This window comes from Sycon ciliatum, chromosome 4 (assembly GCF_964019385.1).
Source record: "Sycon ciliatum chromosome 4, ocSycCili1.1, whole genome shotgun sequence".
NCBI lineage: Eukaryota > Metazoa > Porifera > Calcarea > Leucosolenida > Sycettidae > Sycon > Sycon ciliatum.
The window spans coordinates 13236496-13252495 of record NC_088646.1 but is presented as its reverse complement, the minus strand read 5'-3'; the positions used below and the strand labels follow the sequence as shown (position 1 = coordinate 13252495).

General features: G+C 47.1%; 1 protein-coding gene across 2 annotated transcripts in view; it reads right to left on the bottom strand.

The window, feature by feature from the left end:
- Positions 1-16000, bottom strand: part of LOC135814574 (huntingtin-like) — a 57238-nt gene that overhangs the window by 13923 nt on the left and 27315 nt on the right. For both annotated transcript variants that reach the window (XM_065327708.1, XM_065327709.1), the window contains exons 36-53: positions 15754-15851; positions 15051-15123; positions 14280-14468; positions 13418-13494; positions 13064-13217; positions 12513-12638; positions 11651-11746; positions 10213-10497; positions 9562-9639; positions 9251-9350; positions 8434-8526; positions 7561-7902; positions 6867-6958; positions 6524-6678; positions 3161-3232; positions 2467-2614; positions 1608-1712; positions 900-1061 (exon numbers count right to left, since the gene is read on the bottom strand). In XM_065327708.1, coding sequence (XP_065183780.1) covers positions 900-1061; positions 1608-1712; positions 2467-2614; positions 3161-3232; positions 6524-6678; positions 6867-6958; positions 7561-7902; positions 8434-8526; positions 9251-9350; positions 9562-9639; positions 10213-10497; positions 11651-11746; positions 12513-12638; positions 13064-13217; positions 13418-13494; positions 14280-14468; positions 15051-15123; positions 15754-15851 — 2445 coding nt within the window. The remainder of the gene's footprint in view (positions 1-899; positions 1062-1607; positions 1713-2466; positions 2615-3160; positions 3233-6523; positions 6679-6866; positions 6959-7560; positions 7903-8433; positions 8527-9250; positions 9351-9561; positions 9640-10212; positions 10498-11650; positions 11747-12512; positions 12639-13063; positions 13218-13417; positions 13495-14279; positions 14469-15050; positions 15124-15753; positions 15852-16000) is intronic.

Sequence of the window (16000 nt, the reverse complement as noted above, 5' to 3'; positions counted from 1 at the left end):
TGGAAGTACAAACAGGCACTGGTGCTGTACCTTACACCGGGATGATGCACACACACGCATACACGCACGCACGCATGCACACACACACATACACACACACGTGCACACACACACGTGCACACACACACGTGCACACACACACACACACACACACACACACTTACATGCACACACACACGGACGCACACATGAACGCATGGATACCAACATGCACAAACGCACGGACGTACACATGAATGCATGGATACACACATGCACGCACGCACGCACACACACGCACACGTGCACACACACGCACCCACACACACATTAATGCACACACGAACGCATGTATGAACTCCATGTGCCGAAGGTAAGCATTGAGCTCATGGCGAAATGAATCATGAGGTTTGAATAGGGAATAGGGGATCATGAATCATGAGGTACGAATTATGCATAGGGATTAGGGGTGAAACGGTTCCATGTTTTTCATGTTCGGGTACCCGAATGCCAGCATTGTTTCCCACGGTTCGGGTATCGGTTCCATGGACTCTTTTGTCCAGACCGACAAAATGCGTTCGCGACAATTATTTTTTAGAAAAAACAGTTTTACGAGCAAGAATGAGACATCGGAGAGTCCAAGTGCGAAGAAGATAATGACCAGAGAACTCTTTGGAAGAGTGGGGATCGTAAGGTAAGACATTAAAATCTTGAGTAGACTTGACGTGTACATGTATTTGTACAAGAACGAGATTTTTCGAGTTTCGGTTCGAAATTTGACGGAACGGGTACCCGATTCTTCAGCTGGCGGTTCCAAAACCGGTTCCTTACCCGAACCGTTTCACCCCTAATAGGGATTCAGGGATTGCATTTCTAAAAGCGGTCAGCATCAATTAATGAAGTAGACATGCTGAACTCACGGCACGAGCAGCATGCAGCTGAAGATAGAGTGGCGGTCGTGCATCAGAGTGTGCACTGGATGAAGCCGCTGTCAGCCATTGTGAGATGAGATCTTCCATCAGTTGAATACAGGAATTGACATCGACTGCCTCCTTAGATATGGCTTGAGCACTGTGACGACGCTGCAAACATGGAGGCAAACGCACAGAGGATATACTTGTAATAGACTTGCTGGTTCAGCTTCCATAAACACAGTTAACAAACGAGGGATTCAAAAGTGCCTCTTGCACTTTCCCATGAGTACGAGATGGGCATGGGTTGAATGCTCATTCGCTACCTGGGTTTGAGAAGTCGTAAGAGCTCTGCAGAAACCCTTGTTCACACGGTTTTGTTGTTTGATTCCATGCCTCAGCAAGCTCTCTGTAGCCTGTAGGTGCTTTAGAGTACAACGAATGCTGCAGGCAAAACCATCCTCCGAAGGTCATACAGTTTCACGACTAGATCTACAGAGATCTGTCAGGTTTGTGGTACAGATCAAATATACACAATCAGATAATAATTATTTGACGCACCAAAGAATGAAGAACAGGTCAAATAGTTGGGAGTGTATGCATTACAGGATCCAAGAGCTTGCATCGACAAGTCAATATAATATACCGGGCACATGGCGAATTAAGTATTGCAATTAGTATTGCAACTGCGCATGCAAATATCATAGCGGTTCTTACCGTCGGTGACACACTACCACTCGTATCCTCTGCATCATCTGAGTTGGCATTATCCCAACGTATGTCAGATGAAACGACTTGCAAGTTGAGATAGTTGACAGAAAACTGAAAGGAAAGCAGTTACCAGAACACGCACAATTCAGCACTGAGAACAACATGCCGCAAACTACAAACTATGATGCTTTCACGACTTGAATTGTGATCGCCTTCAACTGCCACAAACTGAGAAAAAAACTCCATTGTTGGCTGAAAAGCGACACATCTACGACCAAGCACACCACTTTTACACTCTTAACACTCTTATTGTTCAGGACGTCTAATACCGGGCACACACTATACAATGCCCATTGTTCACAGGCGACTACATGTACAGTATTTCAATACTAGTACATGATTGCATGTCTCACAACTACACAAGTTAAAGCAAATATGCATCTACTGTATAAGTATCCTCAGGCAATAGATAGTATGGTAAGCGCCTCATTGATTACTTGCATGCCCTGCCCTGTGCATTCAGCCACGTCATGCCGTGTTTGCTACACCACAGTACTGCCGGGCGCCGACGAACTGGGGGGGGTCAGGGTTCTAGCCTAGCCCGTTCTTATTTTTAGCGAACACAGCAGTTTCGTTCTTATTTGATGGTACAGTCTTACATTGTACATTTATACAGAGTTATACGTCTTACATGTACATTATAGTGTACATTACGGTTGCCGTTCTTATTTGCAAAACATTCAGCCTAGACCGTTCTTAAAATTTAGTGAAATTCTAGCCTGGCCGTTCTTCGGCGCCCGACAGTACTGTAGTGTACTGCCAATCCACATTCAGCACATTCAGCACATTCAGCACACACACTCACCTGACCAAACCCATAGGCAGTGAAACCTAACGGCCTGTCTAGGTTACGCGTGAAGATCACAGGCCTCGATGGTTGCAGGTAACTAGAATTGGAGTCGCTTGTCCAAGTTATCCCGAGTGCCGACGTGAAGCTACCTGATGGCTGCGCGCTGCAGAATAGTAGAGCAGTGACAAAAGGGACACAAGAACGTGGATTTCACAGCATGACAAACGTATCGTCCTGGAAATTGTCAAGCAACACAATGTCTTGGTGAGGGTTGTTGGCTCTACAATGCTACATCACGTGTGGAAAGTAAAGCAATCAGGCAACAACAGCAGCAGTAGTATCGCATACGCTTATACCGTCCACCTAACAACTGGCTACTTCGAGTAGTTGCAAATGCCCACGCTACGTGAATGCCACTACAGTGGTGCATAGGCACAGGTGCATGAATAATTATGTATCCATGCACGTCAGCAGCACTGCATGCATGCACGCACACTGCATGCATGCACACACATGCACACGCACACACACACACACACACACACACACACACACACACGAACACACACACACACACACGAACACACACACACACACACACGAACACACACACACACACACGAACACACACACACGAACACACACACACGAACACACACACACGAACACACACACACACGAACACATAAACATTCAGGATAAACAGTACCTTGCCGATGACACAGAACCATTCAGGAATCGATCCACAGACTGGCACACCTCACACAAGCGCTTTCCAGCCCTGCAAAAAAGACATGTGAGAGCATGCATGGTATTCGTTGCTCTAACTTCTGTCTTACATTCCTTGTTGCACCCGCCGGCTACCATGGCTCATTGATGGTCTCCCGACATGTAATACATTCCCTTTGACTTTGTGTCACCGCCAGATCCTTTTACTTCTGGTGTCCGTTTCATGTTCATCTATTGCTCGCTTGCGCGCTGGCATGCAACTGGCGTGCTCTCATGCGTACAGTGCGTACAACGAAGAACTACGTCAGTTCCAGTTAGTTTTTTAGAGTTGGCCGTGGAACAAACTTGTGTTTTTCGCTCTCCCACATTCTCTGCTCCTTCTCCAATAATTATATGAACACTGTTCGCCAAAGAACTCGTTGTGGACGTTGTTGCGAGTGCGTGTCCGGGAGTGAGTTGGGGCGGTCGTGATTATCTAACAGACACAAGGCAATTTCACCAAGGGGGGGGGGGAAGAGAAATTTTATCAGCGCATTGAAGAACAATACAACTGCTTGGAGATCTCAATGTACAGACATGTTCGCCCCAATTCTTCTGCAGAAACTGCCAAAGGCGGTGCGCCTGGATGTGTGCAAAGGTGTAGGCGATGCGTCCTTCTCGTTGCAAGAAGTGCTGCGGCAGTTGCGGGAAGAAATACGAACCAGGGAACGCTGTTCCTATGTGGCCAGTGTCCAAAGTGGCACCAGGGAGCCAAGCCGGGGCGCCATGGCAACAGCGGCATCACTCAACACCACAGTGCACAATATGACATGCATCTACTGTGGGCGAGACCACGCTACTGCGTCGTGTTCCGTAGTAGCCAGTGTGGCTAAGCGGAAAGATCTGTTAATTTTCAGCAGCGCCGCTGTTTTGTGTGCACGAGGAAAGGGCACATAGCAGCCAAGTGTATGTCCAAGATACAGTGTGGCAAAATGTGATAGACGGCACCACACCACCACTTGCGCAGATGGGCAGCAGACATTCTCCGGAACGTGCTCCGCCATGTCGCAGGCATCGGCACCGCTACTACAGACGACCAATGCAGCGGTAGCCTCCCAGAAAGAACCGAACCGTCAGCTCACAGCCCGCATCTTGTTAGATTTGGGCAGCCAGCGGTCATACGTAACGAACAGCCTGCGTCAACAGTTGGACCTGCCGACGGACCACACGGAGCAGCTGGCCATACGTGGTTTTGGAACACAGCACGGGTCATCAAAGGAAGTTGACGTCGTGCAACTGAGCATCGCAACACTGGAGGGGAGCCCAGTGTCAGTGGCAGCAGTAGCCGTTCCTTTGATCAGCGCGCCGATCAGCCGGCAGTTTCCGACCGAGGTAGCGGAGTCGCTCGCACCGTTTTCGACATTGAAAGTGGCCGATAATTGCACTGGCGCGGCCAATGTGGACATCCCGATTGGTGCAGACCACTACTGGCAATTCACAGAGGGCAAAATCATCCGTGGCAATGATACCCTGGTTGCCATAGGGACAAAACTTGGTTGGGTTTTGTCCGGTTGTCCCAAGCCATCAGCACCAGATTCAGCAGCAACGCACGTGTTCGCGGTCACGGCTGAGCAGCTAGAGCAGCAGCTAAAGCGGTTCTGGGACCTGGAGTCTCTCGGTATCCAGCCCTTGGATGGGAAACCAGTGCAACCAGCGTTCGACGAGACAATCAAGTTTGCTGACGGCCGCTACACTGTGAGCCTCCCGTGGAAAGAAGTCCACGCTGTGCTGCCGGACAATTTTGCACTGAGCCACAAGCGGCTATTGTCTCTCACCACCAAGATCGAGAAGGTGCCAGACGTGTTCAATGAGTATGCCCGTGTCATGGCAGAGCAGTTGGTAACTGGCGTCATTGGAGAGGTGCCAGCAAACGAAGTCGGCGAGGTGGGTGAAGTTCACTACATTCCCCACCAAGCAGTGGTCCGCAAGGACAAGGCCACCACCAAGGTGCGGGTGGTGTACGGTGCCTCAGCACACACAGGGAAGAATCCTTCCATCAACAGCTGTCTCCACTCCGGGCCGAACTTGCTGGAGCACATCCCAGACGTCCTCCTCCGCTTTCGGTGCTATCCAGTTGCCCTGACTGGTGACATTGAGAAGGAGTTCCTTCTTTCGTCATTCTAGTGTTGTAATATAGCTGACTATTGGATTTGCCCAGTTTATTCATAGAAATCATCTCATCATCTCACTGCCTTCCCTAACGGAATTATTTCCACCGATCACAACAGGCCCTAGAACTAGAAGCCACTCTAATGCTTCCATTGCCATATCTAAGCCCCGGACAACTGATGGAGTAAATTCTTTTTCTAATCGTGCCGCAATTTTCTTTAATCTTTAATACACTGCCTGCCGAGTGGCGCAGACACCACTGTACCTCTACATTTGCAAACCAACTCAGGGATCTTTTTAAAGACCCAGTGGTGTTTAAGAAGTATTTTGACCTTTTTGGAATCCGTTGAGTTTCTCGATGATCTTGATCGTTCTTGTACTAAGTTTGAAGTCGATTTGGTGTTTGATTACTGTACTGCTTGATGTCTGGATTCCAATTTTTCTTCTTCTTTTCTTTTCCTTTTCACTTATCCCGTTATCGGCCCTCTTAATGGGCCATTCACACTACGCCCAAAATGTGGCGTACGTGACGTTTTCGTCCGGATAGCCATGACAACATGGAACGTGGCGGGAAAATCGTACCCCCGATACGAAAACGTAGACTACGTATCCAGACCCCTGTACCGGGGTTCGTTCTGTCGTTCCCAGCAGTTTGTGTCCAAACGAACCTGTGTGCACAGCCGTACGAAAGGCGTATACGTGCCTGTGTGAATGCACCTGCATGAAAACGACGTCTGCCAGTACGTCGTATTCCCAAACGTGACACGTATTGGAACGTAGTATAAATAGCCTATAAGAGTTGTGTATATCACTGTTGAGGCATCCGATGGTAAATAAAATAAATACTACTAACTACTACAGTGCTGCTCAATGAAAACCGATCGAGTGAGTCAGCTTTGCGCCCTGCACCAGCTGAACATCCCAGTGTCCGCAGGCCTACGGCTGCACAGCGTCCAGCGCGTACTTGACTTACAGGATCAGATTTCATGGAAGACCACAGTACTATACAGAGAGAAGATGACCACAGCTTCCGCCGCTGCCAGTGCCATGAAGGTGGCAGCAACAGAGCTATGCAGCTTGCAAGGCATTATTTCCCTACCAGTACTGGCAAGAATGTGACCATCAACTTTCATAAATCAACACACATCTGTGTGTGACTCATCAGTCTAGACTAGAGTCTTTAGTAGGAACTCACCGTCCACCAAGGAAGGGTAACTCCTGTTGTCTGGGCTGATGATAGTGTACCGCCGCTGGTGGATGACCAGTGCGCGGTGTCAGGTTACTAGCAACCAATAGACTAGCGATACCAATCACTGTTAGACAGGACATCTGAATAGACTCCACTTGCTCCTGGTACACAGCACAAACAAGTGACAGACAGCAATGAAATACTTCAAGTAGAACTCTTCACACCAATGAACAAATCATTATTGTACTTCATGATTATCTGTTATACTCTTTACAAGGGTTGGGTGTGAAAGCATTCCAAAAAATCGATCAACAACTCTCTGTCCATGTCTAGGGCATCCAGGTTTTACCTCAGGTGGATAGTCGGCGAGCTGCGGACTACTGATCAGCATACCGAGCAATGACGTCCATGTCTCTTCAAACTGTAAGCGACCTGTCCAACCTGTGACATACATCCACATGCATGCACATGCACATGCACACGCACACCCGAACATGCACATGCACATGCACATGCACACACGCACACACCCAAGTATGGGCACATACGTTAACAGGTACATGTAGCTGCTATCACTGCTACGCTTCGCCAGTTATCTGGTTATAGAGAAAGGGTTTAAAAGAAACGGAAATGTACTAGTGGGTGCTTACTTTGAAGTATTCGTCAAGCTGTCACCAAAAGTGTAAACTTACGAACAGGGCAAACAGTATCGAAATTCCTTCTCATCTCAATACAGTTGAACATCGATTATCCGCACATCGACTATCCGACCATTCGATTATCCGTAACAGTTTTTTTGGGCGCACGTGCCGTAGAGTACGCACTGTGCATGTAGTGAGCCATTCAAAAAATACGAAAATTTTGAAAAGTAAAAAGGTCGTACATGTACATGTACATGTTTCTTATCCGGAACATTTGCCTTATCTGAACACCGCCTGACAGTTGTCTGCCCAGCGGTGGTCGGATAATCGATGTTCAACTGTATGAGCAAGATCAACCTACAGCAAAGTGACAATGGACTCCATGTACAGTTAGAGACTTACCGAGTACGTTAGCTCTCCAAATGAAGTCAACAAGAAGATCTCTCTCTCGCAGCAAGTCAGCCGGCAGTGGTGGTAATGGGTTGTTTCCTGATGACAATGCCAGTGCATCAGCCCAGCCCATCTTCCAGGCTAGCGGTGGTGTTCGACAGTAGTTATTTACAAGTGACAAGCGACACAAGCACACTACACATTTGTGAAGAATGTCACGCAGGAAGTACGGCGGCTGAACATGACTGAACATGGCTGATGGCATGCATGTCTGCAGGTAGTCTTTCAGAGCGAGCATCATGTCGCAGGCATGCTCTCTTGCTTGAGAGATACCGCTCTGCTCGCTGTCTCCCTCTGGAACACACACGCACGCACGCACGCACACACATACGCAACATAAGGAAACAAAATTCAGCACGTTGCAAGAACACACATGAAAAATCCATCTTGAAACTGACCCTACAGAGAGATATGTACAAGAGACTGAACATATACTGAGTACTACACCATGTAGGCCGTAGCTGACTACAGTATCGAAGTCTGCACTGCACATGTACCGTCAACACTGAGCAGATCAGTAGACTGTACACTGTTGTATGTCTCCACCACACTACACTACACTACACACCATGCACATAAGCCATTGCAATACACATCATGCACATACAGGTATACTATCAGTGACATGGAAGTAGGTAGTAGTACGGTGTCCAACTGATAAACTGTTGGCTGTGTGTTGGAATACCAATGCTTGGCTTGGAACTTGGGCATATACATAAAATAATCAGGTGTACAGTCTACAACAGACCGCCGTTCAGTTGAGCATTCATTATGCTATCCTGCTATGCATATTCCAACTGGTCGCAGCTGTAACGTAACATGTACCTGATGGTGTGTCTGGAGATGATGCTTGCCTCTCATCATCACTGTTACTTGAACTGAAAGATGCTACTAGGTGCATTCCAGCAGGTAGTACAACTGGACATGGAAACACACACAAGTCATACAAACCATACATCTTGTGCTAAACAAAGGCTATAACCAAGGCTACCGCAGGTTTCGAGCTGCAATGAAGAGGCACTGGTTCAACTGGGCATGTGCACTCTCTATATGTGCATGCACATGTTTGCTGGATCTCTATTTTGTTTTGTTCGTTTGTGCTAGCTAGTGTGCCCAGTGCACATGCTGTGAAGAGCACAACATGAAAGGTGGGACAGACATTCATGACCTGGACAGGATTGTGCAAAAAGGAAACAAAGTCAGAAAGACTAAAAAAAAGCTCAAAAATGATGGATTAAAATTTAAAAATAGACAGGTCCTCTTTGCCGCGCAGAGAACAGTTGAGCGGTCCCGAGTGTCCCTCCTGGTATTTGTCATCCATGTCTGGATTGCACGGTGTGTGACCCTGTATTGCATATTCACCTCTACTGTAACATTACTCGGTCCATGAGGATACAAATATGGACTCCTGTCACTATGCCTTGCCTCCGCCACTCACATGTGCATGTACACGAGGAAAAATGAAACACTCCCTCACGGTCATCCACAACACAACACTGAGCACAGTCCAATTGGGGAGAGAGTTATAGAGACGGCCTCGTGCAACTCCAACTGGATATCACCGAGGCTGCACCAACACTGATGCCCATATCTCCCAATGAGAAGAAGAAGCACACCACCTTGCCGCCTGCATAGAACTTACGTGCTTCAAGTAGAAAATGAGCGTTGCTGATCAGCTGGCAGATATCCGCTACAGGAGTGCTCTTGTTCAGCTGATCAAACATGTCCTCATGTAATAAAATCTGCATGGAAGCAAAGCATTGCAGTAAGCAAGCAGCACAGTAGAATATTGGAAATTGGAATGACCGTCACACTTCAGCAGTTAGATTACTTATCCCACATGCACTACACAATGTCATGTCAACAACTCTCCTGGAAGTCACCACAGCACTAGAGCCAGATTTCTTTTTCAGTTCCAGGAGCATAACCTGACAGGCAGCTCTCACAACTCACCACTAGCAGACACTTGAGACATCGCGATACATCCAGACAACTTGGCATTCTGGCACGCTGGATTTCCTTGACAAGAAGCTATATAATAGAAGAGAGGGAGAGGAAGAGGAAGAGGAAGAGAATGAAAGAAAGGGAGAGGAAGAGAGGGAGAGAGAGAGAGAGAGAGAGAGAGAGAGAGAGAGAGAGAGAGAGAGAGAGAGAGAAGAGAGAGAGAGAGAGAGAGAGAGAGAGAGAGAGAGAGAGAGAGAGAGAGAAGAGAGAGAGAGAGAGAGAGAGAGAGAGAGAGAGAGAGAGAGAGAGAGAGAGAGAGAGAGAGAGAGAGAGAGAGAGAGAGAGAGAGAGAGAGAGAGAGAGAGAGAGAGAGAGAGAGAGAGAGAGGAGAGGAGAGAGAGAGAGACCAAATCCACTGAAAGGTACTTTGTTTCTCTATCATTCGTCCAGGTAAATGGAGTACTAGATGCTGTCTGGTGCTATAACCAGTATGTTAACGTCACTGGCCATAGAAGCATTCGATGGCAAACAAGATACACATGCACGCATGCATGCATACACACATGTGCACCCCCCCCCCCCCCCCCACACACACACACACACACACCCATACCCACACCCACACACACCATAATACCGTACGGTATATACTGAACTCACCTGCACTAAAAGAAGAGTGAATTTGACAGCAGTGGTGTGTTGGCCCGGCTCAAGTTTGCTGCACCTTTTCGGCAGAGCACCAGACTGGAGACAAAATGAAACCAGTGCTGCTCCAAGATGACATCCCGTGCTGAGATGTTGACACGTAACATCTGTAATGGCTAGGAACTCTTCCATTCTCCTGAAGCAAGTATTGATAGCAGCATGCAGCAGCGGAGTGCGATCATTCACAACTGTCTGTTGTGATGATTTGAGCGGAGATGCCTGAACACCGGCCAACACATCCTACACACGCACACACACCGACAACAACAAAATCAGGTGAAGGAAAGCAGTTATACTGACACAAAATGCGGGATGGCTTAAGACAGATGTAGAGTTTGGAGTGGAAAATCAGGGCCACCAATGGCTCCGAATTTGCGGATAGGCTCTAAATTTCAATACCCTCTCCGACACAAAATTAATAAATTTCCAGTCTACATAAAGACTGGAATTATCACACCTCTCTCCACTTAGATATACCAGCGATACCTCCTATTCCATTATCGTTGTCTGATGATTGGCTCAGCCATGAAACTCTGAGTCACAACGGAATTCGCCAAGGTTATCATTGTGTGCCTTTGTGTACGCCGCTCTGCCTGAATCAGGTATTGAGCACTTGAGCAGAACCTAAGCCTACTGCCTCTGTGCAGTCTACATAAAGAGTCCGTCAGAGTAACCTTTCTGCATTTGTAGGACACCACCACACTCAAGGACCAAGGTGCAGACGTAGAAGAAGGCGAGGAGATAAGACCAAGCACAAAGTGGTCTAAGACCAAAAATTCCAATATCTAGCTCCCCGACAAACTCCGATCTTCAAAAGAGAATTCCGGTATTTCCGCCTTTCTGTGACATTACTCTTGCATTCGCATTGAAGACTGCAGTGCAGGAGTGTGCACACAGCCTGCTCCATACCAGACACACATGCAGTTGATGTGTACGTGTACACAGAAGTGTGGACAGTATAAAGTTGGAGCTCTCAAGTCATAACTCATTCCTCTCTCTTCCTCTTGAATGTATAGCCCAATGTGAATGTTATAAATACAGATGTTCCTTGCTGGAGCTTGGATGTGTGCAAGGGAAGTTCCATGTCAACAACAAGTAATAATACCAAAGTACTACCGGTACTACTTTCCGCCAAGTGTGGCCGTGGGGAATATGCAGTTTAGGTGGAAAACCCTTTCCTCTGACCTGCATACACATCTCCACTTTTATTATATAATTCCATGGCCATCTACCAAGAGAAATATGATATTCATCGGACTCAGTTCACAGAATTTGCGCTTGATGTTCTTGCACTGTGAGTCTGCCTCCCTCATGCACTGAATACTCTAGTACACATTGCCGTTCCACTCAGTTGCTAGCTCATCAGTATAAAACTATCTAGGCACACACCTACCTCCAGTGCAGCAATGGATTCACGACTAGATAGAACAGTCCCAGTATCATTGATGCCAGCCTCCACACAAGCAGAAAGCAGTTCAACATTGAAATCCTGCACAATATAATCGCACACAGTGACAGAGCACAAATGACAAACTGAAATATCAGTACAGAGCATACAATGTTCATCTCATACACTGACTGTATCGTACGCTGTATCCTACACTGGACCGTACGCTGTATCATACACCGTATTATACACTATATCATACACTGCATCATACACTGTCTGATACACAGTATCGTACACTGCATCGTCTACACAGTCTGATACACTGTGCTATACAGTGTATCATACAGTGTCTGTTACACTGTACACTAGATAACTTCACAAGCATGTCTAAGTACAGTGCCATATGCAACCTGTGACGGCCAAATTCATATTCAAGAATCAAGATAGAGAGAGGGGGGGGGGGGCAAGCCGGAGACGAGAGACGAGAGACGAGAGACGAGAGACGAGAGACGAGAGAGAGAGAGAGAGAGAGAGAGAGAGAGAGAGAGAGAGAGAGAGAGAGAGAGAGAGAGAGAGAGAGAGAGAGAGAGAGAGAGAGAGAGAGAGAGAGAGAGAGAGAGAGAGAGAGAGAGAGAGAGAGAGAGAGGAGAGAGCCATGATCTAAACATAGCAGTTGGTAGTCTACTAAGCTAAAAGACACGTCGCCATCAGGAGTAGTACAGGGGGAGGGGGTTCCTCCCCCTATACTACTATCAGGACTGGTCAAGTATGATAGAACATGTCAGAGTAGGCAGCCACCGGCTAAACACGGTCAAGGGATGCACACAGTTAGCCAAGGCTACTCGGCACTCAGGTAAGTACTAACCGGATCATTGAGAATGCTCTCAATATCATCTGGCTCAAGGCATATGAGCAGTGTAGCTGCACGATGAGGGTTGATGTGAGCAGGCTTTGAACGGCACACAGAGAGAGCCAGGTTCTTGTAGAAACCCTGTTTACAGGAAGTCAGCATAGCACACCGTGAAGTGAAAGAGGCAAACCAGGCAAACCAAAGAGTGAGAACCGCATGATAACACTATAAGGAAAAGGAGAGGTATACCAGTAGCTATGAAGACATTAGCATCAAGAATGAACGTCATGTGACAACAGCACATGACAAACACATACTCGGGAAAAAGTAAAGTAAAGTTTGCCTGTCCGCATTACCACCAGCTAAGGAAGTTGTTCAGTAGCCAGTGCAAATAATAATGATGACCAACAAAAGAAATGCTGCCCATGCATGAAAGTTTCTCCTTCAGCATGAGAACCCGGCGTATCCACAAATACTAGGGGATTCGCCCACGTACACACTTGTGCACCCAGCAAGTACATAGGCGTACACACTATTTCAACTTTCAGAACTATGCTAAACTGTACCTTGCCAGAGTCGTCCAAACTCTTTACAGCACTTGTTGAATGAAGAGCACCTACTTCCTGGGTGTCAGATACAGATGAATCACCCTTGCCAGAATCATCGGCATCAGCCAGTTGAGCTTTGAGCTTATCCAGCGCAGCAACAAGATTCGCAACACTGAACCAATAAGCACAAGACACAGTCAACGTACACACACATAATTCATTTCGTACAAGGCCCTCTGCACACAGAAAGAGGAATGGAATCTGTTCCCGTGCACCAGCTGTATGAACTTGGTCAATGGTCATTTTACACAAGAGCATCTATGACTCAGCAGGAGCAGCTATGACTCAGCAGAGCATCTTTCTATAACTCACCGGTAATGTTTTGGCAGTGACTTGCATGATGCATGTAACTTCTCAACCGTGCTACTTGACAGCAGTGAGTTGAGTTGCTAGAAAACATACAAACCAGGCAAATACAAGTGCATACACACCGTCATGTACAGTCATACACACTATTTTTCTGTGCTGAATCAATACCCACCAACCACCCCCAAACTATGGTTTATATGCTGGCCAAGTCCCACTGAACATGTCACAAGTCGCCTGATGATTGCATTGTGCAAGAAACTGGGACTCTGTAAACCTCCTTTATGCCTTTTGTGTATCATACACACATGCATGTACCGTATTTTACCGGTTGTAAGTCGACCCCGGTTATAGGTCGACCCCCGTATCCGGAGGTCTCAATTCTGCGTTTTAAAGTTTTCACCCAAAGAAGCACTACTAACCACTCCCTTCTACTAACACATCAACAAATCATGTAAACATTCCTTAGTGGAAGGTATAACATCCCAATCCTTGAAAAAGGCCAATAAACTGGCAAAAATGTGTACACATGGTGCACTCGTGCATGCAGTGCAGGTCGTTTTTTGTAAGATACCTGGTTATAAGTCGAATCCCGGTTGTAAGTCGACCCCCACCCTTTCTCCTTCTATTTTTAGTCGTACAAGGTCGACTTACAACCGGAAAAATACGGTATACACAGGCGCACATTATGACGACACAGGGCTTGCATTTTTCCACTTCCACAACCAGTTCATGTGCACATGAGCAAGCAAGGCAGCTTGCAAGACACTCTTTGGGGCATACATGGAATCCTCCATGCTGTAGTTCATGCATTACATTGAGAGGAGCATTGCTAGCCAGTATAATATGTCTGGTCGTGACTGCTCACCCCATCCTTGAAATCCAGAGCTTTCTCAATATGCTGAACAGCTAGCTTGGCAATGGATGCACGGAACGCGGGAAGTAGATGCTCCGATGGCAGTACCAAGCAGACAAGCAGCTCCAGAACGGTGGCCAAACAGCCAAAGTGCGCCGTAGCAAGGACTTGCAGTAGAGAATGCTGCCATTTCACACAGTTCTGTAACAGTGCAACACAACACACAGTTCTGTAACAGTGCAACACAACACACAGTTCTGTAACGGTACAACACACAACACACAGTTCTGTAACGGTACAACACACAACACACAGTTCTGCAACAGTACAACACAACACACAGTTCTGCAACAGTACAACACAACACACAGTTCTGCAACAGGACAACACAACACACAGTTCTGCAACAGTACAACACAACACACAGTTCCGGCAAAGCAAATAGGAATTGGTCAAAGGCTGGCTTCCTTGTTAATATTAGTGATGTATATAGTAGAGATTGCAAGCGAGATATCTGCTTTTCTTCCCCTTCGATGTCCCAACAGCCTTTTAGGGCTACGGGGACTATGCAAAACCTCTGTACCACCCAAGGGCAAACGTGAAATTAAGCTGCTAGCTTACACTGCACTTGAACAACAAAAGTGGATGCCAACAAAAGTGGATGCTAACAAAAAGATGCAATAACAGCATTTACATGCATCAGCACCCAGAACTTGTATATCACGATACACAATAATCAGAACTACACTCCACGGCAAAGTCAAACAAAACGGCAAAACCTACGATCCATGTCGGAGCACGCTGCGAGAGGACATTGAGAAAGACACTTCCCATCTGCTGTGAGTTCTGCACACTCCTGCAGAGAATGAACATCGTGCATTGAGGATACAAGTAAACACAAGGCAACACACAAGCACACAAGTACACAAGGCAACACACAAGCACACAAGTACACAAGTACACAAGGCAACACACAAGCACACAAGTACACAAGGCAACACACAAGCACACAAGTACACAAGCACACAAGTACACAAGCACACAAGTACACAAGTACACAAGGCAACACACAAGCACACAAGTACACAAGCACACAAGCACACAAGCACACCCGAATGCATGCACAGTGTTAGGTTCCTGATTACATGCAAGACAAGTCATGGTCTTTGTCCAGAAATTACAAGGCAACCAGTCCATCAGCTCTGCTTGAGAATACAGGATCAAATACACGACTCAAGCCTAGATGTCTGTACATGTCTTGCATGCACAAACTCACCCAAATCTACACTCGCATGCATTATTAGCTGCATACCCCCCCCCCCCCCTCACACACACACACACACACACACACACACACACACACACACACACACACACACACACACACACACACACACACACAAACACACACACACACGTGCACGCACGTGCACGCACGCGCACGCACGCGCACGCACGCACACACACACAAGATCTGTTGACATACTTGATGAGTTGCAGCACAGGTGGTTCATGTTGCAGTGACACCAGCAGACTGCAATGTCTCTTCAAAAAGATCAGAGTGCTCCTGTTGCCAAATTTCAACTGCAAGCAGCAACAATTGCATTCACAATGCAGATGTCACAACACAACGCAACACACAAGCACATAGGCGCACAGACACGGGCAAACAGACACAGGCATTCAGGCACACACACACACACACACACACACACACACACACACACACACAC